Source organism: Centruroides sculpturatus, unplaced genomic scaffold, assembly GCF_000671375.1.
Source record: "Centruroides sculpturatus isolate CEXI.00-Female unplaced genomic scaffold, Cexi_2.0 scaffold47, whole genome shotgun sequence".
NCBI lineage: Eukaryota > Metazoa > Arthropoda > Arachnida > Scorpiones > Buthidae > Centruroides > Centruroides sculpturatus.
Window position 1 is genome coordinate 534,058 of NW_019384385.1, and position 16,363 is coordinate 550,420.

At 28.5% G+C, this 16,363-nt stretch overlaps 1 protein-coding gene across 4 annotated transcripts in view; it reads left to right on the forward strand.

Moving 5' to 3' along the window:
- The window catches only part of LOC111618041 (putative sodium-dependent multivitamin transporter), a 33,050-nt gene extending 21,396 nt beyond the window's left edge, over positions 1-11,654 (forward strand). For all 4 annotated transcript variants that reach the window (XM_023359460.1, XM_023359464.1, XM_023359463.1 and 1 more), the window contains exons 2-13: positions 1,022-1,374; positions 1,454-1,519; positions 1,588-1,707; positions 1,793-1,947; positions 2,027-2,167; positions 2,239-2,377; positions 2,461-2,668; positions 6,588-6,742; positions 10,063-10,265; positions 10,346-10,443; positions 10,526-10,608; positions 10,682-11,654. In XM_023359460.1, the coding sequence (XP_023215228.1) occupies positions 1,022-1,374; positions 1,454-1,519; positions 1,588-1,707; positions 1,793-1,947; positions 2,027-2,167; positions 2,239-2,377; positions 2,461-2,668; positions 6,588-6,742; positions 10,063-10,265; positions 10,346-10,443; positions 10,526-10,608; positions 10,682-10,903 (1,943 nt within the window). In that variant the 3' untranslated portion in view covers positions 10,904-11,654. The remainder of the gene's footprint in view (positions 1-1,021; positions 1,375-1,453; positions 1,520-1,587; positions 1,708-1,792; positions 1,948-2,026; positions 2,168-2,238; positions 2,378-2,460; positions 2,669-6,587; positions 6,743-10,062; positions 10,266-10,345; positions 10,444-10,525; positions 10,609-10,681) is intronic.
- Positions 11,655-16,363: the final 4,709 nt, after the last annotated feature.

The following is a 16,363-nucleotide window of genomic DNA, read 5'->3' on the forward strand; positions in this document are numbered from 1 at the left end:
TTTTATATTCTAGTTTTGGTTCTAGGGGGTCGACTGTATTTATGTAATAATTTGTGATATTTTTAGATTGAAAATATAATTATTATTATTATAATTTTTAAATAAAAAATATTTTATATTGAATTGTTTAGAAATAGTTTTCAGGGAAAGTAAATACGAAAATGCCAGAGGAAAATTGATATTGAAATCCCAATCCAACACACGATTTCGAATTAATCTATAATATGATATTAGAACTTTTGATAACATTATCAAGAAAAATTGTAAATGAAAAAAATAGTTATCAATAAAATATAGTTTCAATATTAATTCGTAACGTAATTAAAGTTACACTAATGAATTATATTGGGAAATTATACAGATTAAAATAAACATACATTTTGTTTAATATAATCTGGTATTACATATATTTATTGCAATACTTTTTAAGTGTGTTATAATTCGGCAGGATATTATGTTGTAATTATTATTATCATATAAGAAGTAACGATTGAAGATGAAAACATACATTTAGACAGCAGACAATTAATATATTTAATATATCGTTGATTAGAAAAGCAGTCAAAGCAACTTAATATGTATTATTAATAATGTTTGTTTTCTGGTTGATAATTGTAGAAAAAGTCTAATTAAATAATTATATTTATAAATTAACATTATTTTATATTTTATTAAAAAATCTTTAACAAATTACTTTCAAAATACTTCGAAATAATTTTATTTAGGCTGTAAGAAACGAAGTTTTTCTTTTATTTTTCTTCTTTTTTTAATATAGGCTATATATATATATATATATATATAGGTTAAGCTTCAAAGTTTAACATTTATCATTATGAAAAATCAAAATTTAAGAAGTTGGAGGGACGAATATTAATCAATCAAAATTAACTTTAACTGCAATCTTTACCCTTCAGATGTTTTTAATCCTTATCTTTAGATTTTGTTTATTATTAGATTTGCAATCAAGTTATTGTGAATATAAATTAAAAGACGTTTATTCTTTTTCTTTTTTTAATTTTAGAATCAAACATGGAAGGAAGTAGTGCGACATTCGGAGTAGTTGACTACATAGTATTTGCAGCCATGTTAATAGTTTCGGCTGCTGTAGGAGTATATTTTCAATTTACTGGAGGAAAACAAAGGACTACGGAAGAAATTATTTTAGGAGATAAGAAAATGTCTGTTATGCCTGTTGCTTTTTCTTTAATGGCGAGTTTCGCTTCGGCTATTGGAATGTTAGGTTTCTCTGCAGAAAATTATCTGTTCGGATTTCATTTAGCATTATTTTCTATTGTAACTTTTATAAGTACTTTTATTATTATATATGTTTATCATCCGGTATTTTATAATATGCAAATCACTACTGTTTATGAGGTAAGTATGTAAAGAGTATGTTTCGTAATAAAGTATTATAAGCCTACCTTGATTTTGATATTACATAACAATTATATAGTATTTAGATAGAAGATTTGGTAAACCAACAAGAATTATAGGTTCATTAGCCTTTATGTTTCGAATGGTGAGTATAATTATTGTTATAAGTAATTAAAATAATTCATTTAAAAAAAAAAAGTTAAATGTTTTTAGATATTTTATATGGCTGTAGTTTTATATGCCCCAGCATTAGCGATGAGTGCAGTTACGGGAATATCTATGTGGGCGTCTATCTTATCCGTTGGAATAGTTTGCACTTTTTATTGCACTATTGTAAGTTCTATTTTCCCTCACTTAATTATTCATTTTTGTAAACTCATATATTTATATATTAATAACGTATGAATAATAATTGAAGGGAGGTATAAAAGCTGTACTATGGACTGATCTCATACAAGGACTTATCATGTATGCGACTATGATTACAGTTATTGTAAAAGGTTCTCTTGATGTTGGTGGAATTACAAATGTTTGGAAGATTGCAACCGAAGGTGGACGAACTGAAATGGCCAGGTTATATTAGTATTTCGAAGCAAAAAAAGTAATAAATCCGAGAATATAAACATATTTATAAAATGTTTATATATTACAGTTTCACGGCAGATCCAACTGTTAGATATACATTTTGGTCTATATTTATTGGAGGAATCTCTTTCCATTTAGCTACTAATGCCGTTACACAGACCCAAGTACAAAGAATGATGACTTTAGACTCCATTAAAAAGTCAAGAAGGTGAGAAGATCACTTAATAGGAAATAATGTATATATACTTTGCATAACTTAATTTCTTTAAATATTTTAAGAGCGATATGGGCAAGTGTTCCTTTAAAGACGATTCATACTCTATTTACTTGTTTTTGTGGAGTAATTTTATATTCTAGTTTTGGTTCTTGTGACCCTCTTTTGAACAAAAAAGAAACAAAATTATCATCTTACGATCAGGTAATTTATAAAATTATCAATCTAAGTTATAAAAAGTAATTCATAAGTATATTGTTAATTTAACTTTATCCTATTTTTTTAAGTTGCTGCCATATTTTATCATGAAATCGTTGGGTAAATTTCCCGGATTACCCGGATTATGCATTGCTGGATTATTTAGTGCTTCTCTTAGTACATTGTCATCAGTAATAAATTCTTTGGCTGCCGTAACACTCGAAGACTTCATTCGCCCTAATTGTTGTTTACAATCCATGACAGAATCCAGAGCTGCATTTATAACAAAGATGTTAGGTAAGCATCGAGACGATATATATTTTTTATTATTAGTAAATTACTTGATTGCTTACTGTTCTTTCAATTAGTTGTATGTCCTTCGGAATTAGCACAAAGTTGCTGTTGTGAACAAATCACACAGGAACACTCCTTTTTGATAGATAAAGTATGTTTATTTTCTGTAATTTAGAAAGGATATGCATTTCGGGTTTTATGCCCCTCTTCAGTCCTTATTTTATTAAATATGTCGTCAAAAATTATGTAAGAAACTACAGAATGTATTAAATTATATTTAAAATACGCGTATAATTTTTTAAAATTGTAATTACCTAAAAATTATTTATTATAGTGGCAGCTGGAATAACTAATTATTAAAATCGTGTGGTAAAATAAGTAAAACTGGAATATATTTAAAATAAAAATAAAAAATAAATATAATAAAATGTTGTAAAAAATAATAAGAGGGTATACCTGTAAAAGTAAATATATTTTCGTTAAAATGTATTAAAAATTCGACTATCATTTTTAAGATAGTAAAACGTAAAAACATTAAAACCAATTAAAACTGGTTAAAAATAAGGTGTTAAACATTCACTGTATGTTTATCAGAAAGTCTGATATTTTGTACGATACAGTGAATTAAAATGAGGTTGGGGAAGGGGAGGAAGAACATCTTAAAATGATTTCTTTTATTTTGTTAGTGATGGCTGATGACAACGCGTAAGGACGCGTTGTCATCAGTGTCAATAATGATAACGCGTAAACACGCGTTCTCACAATATTAGCGAGGTTGCGGCCGAAGTTTTCATCTTTAAAACGTGAACGTCGAACGTCGAGCGCCGCTTCTTGTAAGCGGCGCTGGACGTTCGACATTCATGTTTTAAACATGAAAACTTCGGCCGCAACCTCTCTATTAAAATAAACGAAATTCATTGTGAATACATTCCACTATACCTTTAAAATGTAGTCTACTTTTGGTTAGTTCTCTTTAAAATTTTTTACATCAATCCTGAAGAAGGTCTATGAATTAGACCGAAAACGTTAGAGAACTAACCAAAAGTAGACTGCATTTTAAAGGTATAGTGGAATGTAGTAANATGTATTAAATTATATTTAAAATACGCGTATAATTTTTTAAAATTGTAATTACCTAAAAATTATTTATTATAGTGGCAGCTGGAATAACTAATTATTAAAATCGTGTGGTAAAATAAGTAAAACTGGAATATATTTAAAATAAAAATAAAAAATAAATATAATAAAATGTTGTAAAAAATAATAAGAGGGTATACCTGTAAAAGTAAATATATTTTCGTTAAAATGTATTAAAAATTCGACTATCATTTTTAAGATAGTAAAACGTAAAAACATTAAAACCAATTAAAACTGGTTAAAAATAAGGTGTTAAACATTCACTGTATGTTTATCAGAAAGTCTGATATTTTGTACGATACAGTGAATTAAAATGAGGTTGGGGAAGGGGAGGAAGAACATCTTAAAATGATTTCTTTTATTTTGTTAGTGATGGCTGATGACAACGCGTAAGGACGCGTTGTCATCAGTGTCAATAATGATAACGCGTAAACACGCGTTCTCACAATATTAGCGAGGTTGCGGCCGAAGTTTTCATGTTTAAAACGTGAACGTCGAACGTCGAGCGCCGCTTCTTGTAAGCGGCGCTGGACGTTCGACATTCATGTTTTAAACATGAAAACTTCGGCCGCAACCTCTCTATTAAAATAAACGAAATTCATTGTGAATACATTCCACTATACCTTTAAAATGTAGTCTACTTTTGGTTAGTTCTCTTTAAAATTTTTTACATCAATCCTGAAGAAGGTCTATGAATTAGACCGAAAACGTTAGAGAACTAACCAAAAGTAGACTGCATTTTAAAGGTATAGTGGAATGTAGTAATTAATAATGCAGTTAGAGATTTAATAATTCATTGTGAATTTCGTTTATTTTAATAATCTCAATGTGTTCAAAAAATTTTATTTTTTTAAAAGAATTTTGACGTTGTCGAGTGGCATAATTGTAATGTGTGGCGACTGTTGAGTTGGTATAATCATACGTCACAGCTTTTATATACAGTAGAGCGTCGATTATCCGAAAGTCAATCATCCGAAAGAATTCCAGTCGGCAAATTTAAATTTTCGCCAGTGCTGTGGCGCTGCAATCTTTGGCTATGTCTTGGTCTACTCAAATATTTTACGTTTTTGATACTAAATTAACTTCTGAAGAATAATTTTTTATTGTTTTTATATTTTTCAATATATTTATTTTGTTTGTACAAAATAAAAAAAAATAATTTTTAACGATACAATAGTCTTCGTTAGGCATAACATCGAAGAAAATTCAACGCGAAGCGACACGCAACGGAGAAAAATGTCAAGATGGGATAAATTAATATATTTTTTCGTGCATAATCGATTATCCGAAACATCGATCTTCCGAACAACCCCAGTTCCCAATTGATTCGGATAATCGACGCTGTACTGTACTCTCTTATTCGAATTTTTAACATTCTACCCGTTTCACCTAAGTGATAGTATTTTAGTTAACACGTACTGTACAAGTGAAGCTATAAATCAAATTATTATTTAACAAAACATTCATTTTAGTATTACTGTAATTTGTTCTTTGATTCTTAAGAAATTTTTGATTTTGTTATTCAGTGTGGGGGGCTAGAATGGTATTATGTGGTGTTAATATTTTTTGAATATTCTCAAAAATTATCGGGGTATAAGCTAGTTTTCTATAAATTATTTGTGTTTTAGGTATCGGTTGTTTTATTGTCTGGTTAGGTAGCCATTTGTTGGAGTAGTTATTTAATTGAAAAATACGGTATATGTGCTCTATTTCTATGTTTTGGTCTTTTATATCACTTGTACGTAATTTAATTTTGTTTACATACATATCGAATATGTTCTTTTTAATATACATAGGTATGCTGGAATAGAAATTGATTACTTTTCCGACGTCACATGGTTTAATGTATTTTTTAAAAGTTTATTATATCTTTTTCATATCTATAAAATTTAACTTACCATCAGTTTCATTTTCTATTTCAAAAAACTGGTCATAACCAGTTTATTGAAAATAAATAACCAGTTTATTGTTTATAGTTATATACAGTTATATAGTTATTAATAATAAACTGGTTAGAAGCAGTTTATTGAAAACCTCCAAAACCTTAGTGTAAATAAAGATATTAGAATGTTGAGCCTGGATATAAAAAATATGTACCCTTCTATCCATAAAAAGTTTATAATAGATACATTACATAGTTTATTTGCAATAGTATTTTTTTAAAAACAATTAGAAGGCATATTTATGGGCTCTTGCATCGGTCCAACACTTGCTGAACTTTCCATGATAAAAGTTGACGATATTATCAAAACACTTCTTGGTGTAATTTTTTTATAATCGTTATGTTGACGACTGCTTTGTTGTTTATAACATGAAATTAACCGACCCCCAAACCATATTTCACCACGCCAACATTATTCATAACAATATATGCTTTAAAACAGAGTACTTATTTATAATTAAATATACTTACTTTTTAATATATTTCAGTTTTACTTATTTATCACACGGTTTTAATAATTAGTTATTCCAGCTGTCTCTATAACAATTTTTTAGGTAATTACAATTTTAAAAAATTATACGCGTATGTTAAATATAATTTAATACATTCTGTAGTTTCTTACATAGTTTTTGCCGATATATTTAATAAAATAAAGACTGAAGAGTGGGCATAAAGCCCAAAATGCATATCTTTTCTAAATTACAAAAAATAAACCTACTTTTTTCTGTCAGAAAGGAGTGTTTATGTGTGATTTGTTCTCCACAGCAACTTTTTGCTAATTCCGAAAGACATATTTAGTAAATTATTTGTTGAACTTACTAATTCCATATTACATTATTCCAGCTCTAGCATTTGGAATATTGTGTATCTTACTCAGCTATATGGTAGAAAAACTGGGAGGTCTTATGGAAGCAACTATTACGATATCGGGAGTGCTTGGAGGACCAATGCTTGGGCTTTTCACCTTAGGGATGTTGTTTGAAAGACCAAATCAAAAGGTATTCGACATTGATTAATCTAGAAAAACAATCAGATAATTTTTTTATCTGATATTTAAATCTAACAAAACGTTGATAACAACTAAGAAATAGCTATTAGAATTAAAATGAAATGCAATAAAACTTCAAAATTTAGTAAAGCCGAATTGTCATAATTTCAAAGAGAAACTTATTATTAATATTGAAAATAGGTTAAAAATATTAACATCTAGTCAAAACTCGATAGTAACTTAAACAATTGTAAAATTTTCAACGGCTTATCTAATACGAAATATAAAGAAGAAAGTATTGTCTGCTAGTGCTTAATAAGTACATAAACTTCTGTTTGTTTGCCTTAATCGATTGATGATAAAGTTTATTGTGTCTAATAAAACAAATTTTGTTATATTCGAAGAATAGAAATTGATTTTGAAATAATTCTTAATACTAAAATTGTCAAGTAATTTTTTAAATTATATTATAGGCCATTATCAACGCTTTAATACTTATAGCTCTATATCAATTTTAATAAATAATTATTTTTGTAAACGTAATAACATAGCAAAATATCGATGTATAGTCTATATTTTACATTTTGAATTTAAGAATATTTAATAGGTAAAAAATATAGATAAATAAATCACAGAAACAACTTAAAATTAATTATATTTTTTCATTCAAAGGAAAAGTTTCAAAGTATAGGTTTTTCCCAAAATTACAATAGCAGAGTGAATAAAAGCACTTGGTAGTCACTCTTTGCCAACGGGCTGAGTACTGCAGGGCTGTCTTAACATAGGTCAGTGGGCAAAGCGGTGCAATAATCCCTGCCTACACGACCGGTGGTTGATCGGAAATTAGTGTTAAATTCGGTCTGTGCATAAATTAGGTGGGCCTCCAGCAATTGCCCGGCGTACTCATGCGTTAAGACGGCACTGGCCATGTAGAGTTTTTCGGAGTATTCTTCGCGTTTATAGTACTTAAATAGGGACCATTTTACTATAGAAAGTCCTTCGTTGAGACATCTTTCTTCGGCAGATTGCCCGCGAGTCGCGTTGCCGTATACAAACGACAAAAATTTTCCCAAAATTTTTTCTGGATACGTTGATTTGATGTTTTATAATTAAAAAAAACGAATGCCATATATAATAAATACAGTACTGAAAAATCAAACTTCATATTTCAGTCGCAAGCATGAAATAAAATAATAAATCCTCAAGCGAACAGTAAAAATTAATGTTGGTAACAATGTAGAATGTAGTGTAATTTCATTTTTTAACATTTACAGGTGTGTTTTATTGTAAACAGATTACACAGATTGAGTGTCGTCTCAATCTATGTAGTCTGTCGGAAGTGCGATAATTATATTTTGATGGCTGAGGCGATTCGGAGTGGTTGGCTGACATCTCAGCCTACCTCTCAAGGAAACTCGGAATCGAATCCAGGCGATATAACCCCAGGACTTTTTTCATGGGTAATAACTCCCGGATAAGCCGAGTCCTATGGAAAAAGGGTTCTCTTACTGTCTACAGAGCAGAAAAGACAAAAACAAAAAATAAAAATGGTATCCAGTGGTCTGCATGTCACGATATATTTATTATATGTGTACAATATACATAACTACGGAAACTTCTTGCTGTTTTGTTTTAAGGCATATGCTAATAAGCCTAATAAGCCGTTAGAAATTACATGAAATGCCTACTTTCAGTAGACAGATGCTGAAATACAGTACACATCTATTTCAATGTCTGCAGAAACCAGGTTACATTTTCAAATCCTTCAATGTCTGCAAAAATTATTACACTTGTGGTTCGATTGCATACCAGATAGGTCCACCAGAGTTTCTTAAAATTTCTACTCCAGTAATCTGTAAAAATGTTTAGAGGTTTTCCGTGTCTAGAGTTCTTGTTGTACTTGTTGTTTGTAAGTCCGAACGCCAAGCATGCAATTGTAATCACTTTATTATCGTCCTTACGTTCTCACTAACGTTTCATTCGATGGTGCGTAACTTTTTTGTCTTTAAGTATATAATATAATATTTAATTTTGCATATCATTTTTACATATAGGCCCTATATCACACTATCTTGATTTTTTAAATAAAAATATAATTTATATTTAAAAAGTAATCATATTCAATATTAACAAAAAAATATAGTTGTGCAGTAATCGAATGTTTTTCTTTTGTTTTAAATTAAAATTTATTTAGATAGTAATTGAAAAAAAAAAAACTTAATGTCAGTCAAAAACTAAAAATTAATTTAAATATTATTAATATAAATGCAAGTGATATGAGATAAGGACAAAACGAACCCAACGAACTTACTTATCTACAAAGGTAAATGAGCATAAATTTTAGAATAATAACAAATTATATCATAAGAAATGTCGATTAAAGATAGAATTGTCCTTATTTGTAACAAGCACAGCTCTATTTTGAAGTAATCATTAAGAAATTTCGTTATCTTCAAATGTGATGGAAATTTCCACTTTAGAATGTAGGCCTATAAAAAGTATAATTTAATTTTTTAGTTCTATCAAAAATGTTATCGAAAAGGATTTAATTATAAAAAAAATTTACAAATCATATATTATTCGATTTTGTTTATAAATTTTAAATAATTTTTCATATTCGAAGAAATATAATTGTACTCAATATATTGATGAATTCATGTTTTTGTAAACCAAAACATAAATTAAAACTATAATACAATTGTAAAGACAAATTTTTAAACTTTCTTTAAACATTCGTACCATTTATAAATACTGTAAGTTAGCTGATTAAATAGTCTAATCCAATTATCTTTCGACAACAGTGTTCGTCACTTTGATATTAAGTTCGATTTCCTGCGAAAATATCAAGGACGTAACAAAATTGATAAAGAAAAGCTCATTAAAATTTAGATAATTTAATTTTTTCATAAACAGACTTATGCGATTTACATAAATTAAAATAATGATAAACAATCATCATCTTAATCGTATACATTGTTATTTCACAGTCCGATCGTAAATCGTGAAATAAAATAAATTATTTATAATGTAATATTACAATAATTAAATTTTAAACTTTATAAACTTCAGTCGACCCCCCTACACTGTTGATTATTCCGTTTTATATGAATTCCATGTTGTACGAGTCACTTAGATTTTACAAATACGTGAGCCGTTCGGAGCCCGGCACACGTATTTGTAAAATCTAAGTGACTCGTACAACATGGAATTCATATAAAACGGAATTATCAACAGTGCTATAGGGGTGTAGACTGTATTAGTAAATCATTAAATTAAAAATGTTTATTATTTAATTAATAAATATAATTTTTTTTTAAATCTATTTTTCAGGGTGCTATATCAGGTCTGTTAATATCTTTAGCATTTTGCTTTTGGATTAGTTTTGGCACAAGAACTTCAAAATTCAAGAGTATCAAATTGCCCTTATCACTTTCTGGATGTCCTAATTCTTCATATGTTTTCGAAAACGGAACAAATTACGCACTTATTTCTAAAAATAATCAAACTTTTATAATTGACGATGTTGATAACAGGTAATTAATAATATTATCTAAAGCAAGAGAATGTTATAGAAGAATTAATACTTATATAATTTTTTAAATTCATATATCAGTGACGTATTTCCTCTATACAAACTTTCATACATGTGGTATTCGGTAACTGGTTGCGTGTCCACTATTTTATTAGGATATATAATCAGCTTATTCACAGGTAAAAAAAAATGTTTAAATAGGTATTTTTTTAACTACGTACGTATAATTTCAATTGTTGTATGTAAAATTTTCTATTTTAGGTCCGAATAAAGAGATAGAACCAGAATTATTAAGTCCCGTAGTAATATGGGGTAGTAGACATAAATCTAATAATATTAAGAAAGTAAGTTTTTTTTTACAGTTTTTAAAATAATTTATTTAATATATATCTTAACTCAATATAATATTTTCGTTAGAAGATTTCTTCTAAAGGAGCTACTAATGAAAATTATGACAGCAACGGAGAAGTTTTGAAAGAAAAGAAAAATGCAAACGAAGATAAATCACCAAGTTGTTATGTTATTAGTTCGTCAACTACAGGACTTTATTCGGAAGATAAAAACAATTCCACAAGTAATTATGCGGGAGATATAGCAAATCCTTCGTACGACGATAAAACAATCACAACTGTTCTGTAACGATATTGTGAATAGATCTTCCGCAAAGATACACTCAATTTAAGTATAAATGTAAATTAGAATTAAATTCAAATTAAACACGAATGTTTGATTTGAAATTAATATAATTTACATTTAGAATTGAACTGAATAAAAGTTTCGAATGAATGCAAAAAACATTTTCTTTCGCAAGTGATAGGCTAAGTTACGTGTAGAATAAATTTTAAAATATTTTAAATAATTACAAATTAATAAGATAATGATATCTATCGTTATATTCAAGCAACGGACGTCGAATTTATGTAATTTACACTTCGAAATATTCTACTTGAATTGCTGAATTGTGACCTAAATCAAATACAAGTAGACCCCCTATAACACTGTAGATAATTCCGTGTTATATGAATTCCATGTTATACGATTCATTTAGATTTTACAAATACGTGAGCCGTTCACAGCCCGGCACACGTATTTGTAAAATCTAAGTGACTCGTACAACACGGAATTATCTACAGTGTTATATGGGGTCTACTTGTACAGATGAATCTCCCAATAATGGCCATCTCTAAGCGGAGTCATTTAAAATTCAGGAACATTGAAATGAATACAAAATAATCTTTAAACAATAGCCATTTTTTTTATTATTATTTTCATCAGTAGCCTTCGTATGTTCAGAGATTTTAATGTATTCTGGTTTTCTGTATTCATAAATGAATGTACTGTAGCAAGTATATCTACAGATACTAATTTTTGCATATAAATGTACGAAAATGTATACAAAATTACCTCCAAAAAAAGGCCATCTTTTATGTTCCCTTTAGTAGCCATTGTTCAGAGATTTCACTCTAATTGAATATACAGTAATTCTAACAGTATAAAGGTAACAAAGATAATCTCCTGTTTATTATTACTTTTTTTAATAAAAAGAATAAAATTAGTTTTTGTTCAATTTTAATGAACATTGGTATAGAATTACTTCATAAATCACTTTGTGTCGTTTTCATTTACAGGTATTAAGTGCTTTTGATTATGGACTTCGATAATTGAAAGAAAATTGTAAAAGGAGAAACAAACAAAAAAAAAACAAATACCTGTAATAGCAAATATAAATTGAGGATATAAATTGATTATTAATGCAGTAGAAATTTTGTTTTGATTCAAAAATAAATTTCTATAAAATAGAAAGTACAGTACATCGAAAAATTGTTTTCCCATGTTACAGTTTTCTGTTTGTAGCAATTACTCGATTGATGTTTTATTTTTTGTGGAGTCAATAGTTTGTCACAATCAATTCTCTTCAATTTTAGAGGACTCTAAGTGATTCTCTAACTCGGAAAATTCTTAGCTTGCTTTAATACTTACCAGGACCGAGAAGATAAAACCGCTGAATAATGGTAGTTGGTCGCGGGTTCGCGCCTCATCAACGCGGGGTCATCCTAGTTTTTTTGTCACGTATGTTATACCTGTTTCCTGTAGAAAGTCTCCCGAGTGGCATCCTTCTTGGCAGATCGTCACGTGTTGCGTTTTTATACCTTAACATGCTTTAAATTTTTATTCTTTAAATGTGTTAATTAAAATATTATATTACAGGTTTTATTATTTAATTAAACAACATTATCTTCTAATTAACATAAGAAATTATTCAGATAATTCAGTAATGTGCTGGAATATCTTGCTTATTATATTAACTTATCATATTCATCTCATGAAACTTTCGCATTATTTTAAATATTTATTTAATGTTGTTAATGCACTAAAAGATATTGAATGGTCGTATAATTTCAGCTGTTCGGATTAAATTTATATAAAGGAATCGTTTTAATGTGTGTATATGCATATATATATATTCTCGAATGAGCGATTATATAATATATAATCGGTTTGTGTTCCCGTCGGTGATCGTTGTTCGGAGGTTTGTCTGTACTAGACTATTTTTTACAGAATCATATTCTTCTAATGTTACAAACATATATGTTTATGTTGAGGCAGACAATTAAAATTTCCTTGGAAACATGTTTTTATGGTAAAGACACATTCGATTTCAGAAAGATCTTTTAAATCCTTCAACCGCACAACCCTCTTATAGTAAATACACCCTGTTGTATTGTGAAGTGAATATTGGAGAAAAACTGCCCTTGAATTTTTTCGAAGTTAAATTAAAATAATTGTTATAGAAGCGTGAAAATGGCGCCACGGTGTCTCTCTGCTTCATATTTATTTATATAAGCAGCAGAAAAAGAAAAAATGAAGAAGTAAATCATATTGACTTGAATTTCTGAGTAAACGTGGAAAATTCCATTTACGTCATGTATTTTGAAGGAAAATTACTCTAATTCATTTACATTTGCAATATAAGTCAAATATAAAGCTGTAAACTAGTACGAATGACAACGAAAACTTTTATGATGAGGAATATAAAGTGAAAATTGTATAATTTATGTTTCTCGTTATTTAATTCAAAATTCTCTATTAAAATTTCATCCGTGTTTCGTTGTCAGCAGAGAATTTCAGTAATAATAATTATAATGAAAATGCAGAATAATTTTTTCTAAGAACGAGCTATTTATATTTTGACTTAATTATTCCAAATGGCCCACCAGTGATCGAATGGCTAAAACTACTGAATGCTTGTAGTTAGTCATTGGTTCGCACCTCATCAATGGGCTGGCTGCGTTGAATTTTCCAAGTTTTCTTCTCACGTCTAATTTTTAAATAGGTGTTTCCCATCGAAAGTCCTACCAGAAGACACATCCATTGGCAGATCGTCTACGTGTTGCGTTGCTTTATCCCATTAATCTAATCCAATCCAGTCTTCCAAATGATGAATCGTATTAAATAATATTTTATTGTAAAATTAGCAATTAAAAATAAAAGAAACATTATAAAATATTAGGGTAATGCAAACCTAGAATTTTCTAGAGTATTATAGTACAATATTAATTTCAAAATCAAAACAGTATATTCAAGAAAGTAACTGCCATTACACTCAACCACCATCTTCCATCGATTGGGCAGGTCACGGATTCCTGCTGACTAAAACTCAAGCTGTCTTAACTCGAAGAAATCTACAAGTGCCATTTTCATCTCCTCATCATCAGCAAACTGCTTTCCATCCAAGAAATGTTGCATGTAGCGGAAGAGATGGTAGTCGAATGATTTAATGTCTGGGCTATACGGGGGGTGAGGAGAATTTCCCAGCCAAGATCGAGCAGTTTCTGTCAGGTTAATATTGACTCGTGTGGTCTTGCAATGTCATGAAAAAAGCGCACAATGTTCATCTGTGGACGAACTACGGTGGATTGGTCACAACCAAATAACTTGCTTATTTCTCGCGTGGTCAGATATGGGTTGGCTTGCACTAGCTGTCGCAGCTCGTCATCCAATATGATGGAAGGCCTTCCTGAGCGTAACCAATCTTCTACTTCATATTCCTCAGCTTTAAATTTACTAAACCAATCTCAGATTATAGACTTAGAGACGACATTCTTGCCGAACGCTTACACTATACGGCAATAAGATTCAGCTGCTTTTATACCAAATTGATAATCGTAAAGATTATCAATTTGGTATAAATGCAACTGAATCAAGAGCTCGTGTGAATTTGATCATGAGAAAGTGTTGGCAAACTTGAAATATTTGAAAAGATGCCATCTAGAAGGTTCGTGTGGNTATATATATATATTTAACTTATTAATAAAATGTTTAAAATTTAATTAATAGAATGACTTACTTATTTATCTAATTTGTAATCTAAACTAATATTACAATGAATAATAACCTTGAAATTTATATATTTTTTTATTTTTATGAGAAGCTAGATATGTGTATAACTGAGAGAATAAGTTTTTAATAACCTACAGACTTTTAAATATTTTTTATAAGTTACAGAATTAAATTTTAAAGATAAAATACTTCTTCTTGCTTGAGAAAAACTCATTTAATTAATTAGTTTATTATTTATTTATTTGGTGGAGGGGAGAAGCACAAAATTGCTATATAAAACTTATCAAACAGGAACACTTTGATGAACAAAGAGAGAACAAGAAGTAACCAAGTACTAATTATTTAATTTATTTATATAGATTATATGTATAGTTTAATAATAAATAAAACCTGCTTATTTTGCCTTTTAAGCTACTCTTTCTATAACTGTTAATAAGTAACACAATTTTTATCTATATATGTTGTTTATATATGTAAAAAGTTGTATAAAATATATTGTTTATTATATTAAATATAGATCGTAATGTTTACTATTTATAAAAGAATAAAGAACAGAAAATCAGTCCTGAAATATTGTTTTAATTTTAGCAAACCAAAAATTACATTTAAACCTTATAATTGACACGATAACATTTAAAAAATTCAGACCATTGCAAATAAATAAGTGTTCATTTAGAAAAGAAAATCCGGATAGGAAATTAGGTCTTTGTTTTCTGTCTTTGGGTGGGTTTAGTTTTTCGTAATAGGCCTACTTGATCTGTACTTTAGATAATTATTTATTTGTTATATTTAAATTCTTTTTTTTGTGGAATAAAAAATTTAAAATCTATTTCTTCATATTTATTTTAATTAATATTCTTTAGAAGCAAAAAGTAGCTCCATTTAGTATAGGAGATCATAACAAAATATCGACTATTATGTGTTAATTTTTTTTTGTTTTAACTTGTCCTAAATTACAGTTAAAATATTTGTCGTGTTTTATTTTTTGCCTGAAAGTTTTAATTTTTTCTTTTATTATTATTATTATTATGTAAATTTAGATCACTAGAAAATGAGGAATGAGGTTTAAAAATAATCAGTGATAAATATTATTTCAGAGAATATTTTATACCACAAATTGCTAAAATTATTCAATATTATTTAGACAGTAGTGGTTTTTTTTTGGACTAGACTTTGATAAATTTTACATTATTAAATTAAGAATAAGTTAAATATAATAACTTAAACTTCTGTATAAATAAATTGATGTTTTATTTTGTATTATTTATTTTAAAAATCATCGCTTCCTGCAAATAAATCTATTTATTTACGGAAACAATCTTCATGTTCTTAGATGCTATTGATAAAACGAATTACTTAGCTTATAACTTACAAAGTTCGGAATAATCTTGGGGAATAATTGGTGAAAAATTTTAATATTCTTACTTCTTTAATAATCTCAAATTCTTCTTTGCAAATCGACTATATCCCATTATACTCAGAGTTTTACCGGTTTTCCCGGTTTTCTTCACGTTAGTAAGACCTAAATAGGGGCCAATTTCCCATAAAAGACCTCCGAGAGGCATCCCCTCAGAAGAGCTCCCACGTGTTGCTTTGCTCTAACCAAATAAACCAAACGAATAGTTATGCCAATTTTGCTGCCAGAAAGGGCACAGTTTTACGTAGTAAAAGTGGATATTAACTCAAAATTCGTGGTTGTTTTTTTAATTGTGTCAGTATTGCAGCTCATTAACTATATTATTTCGATTCTTTACAATT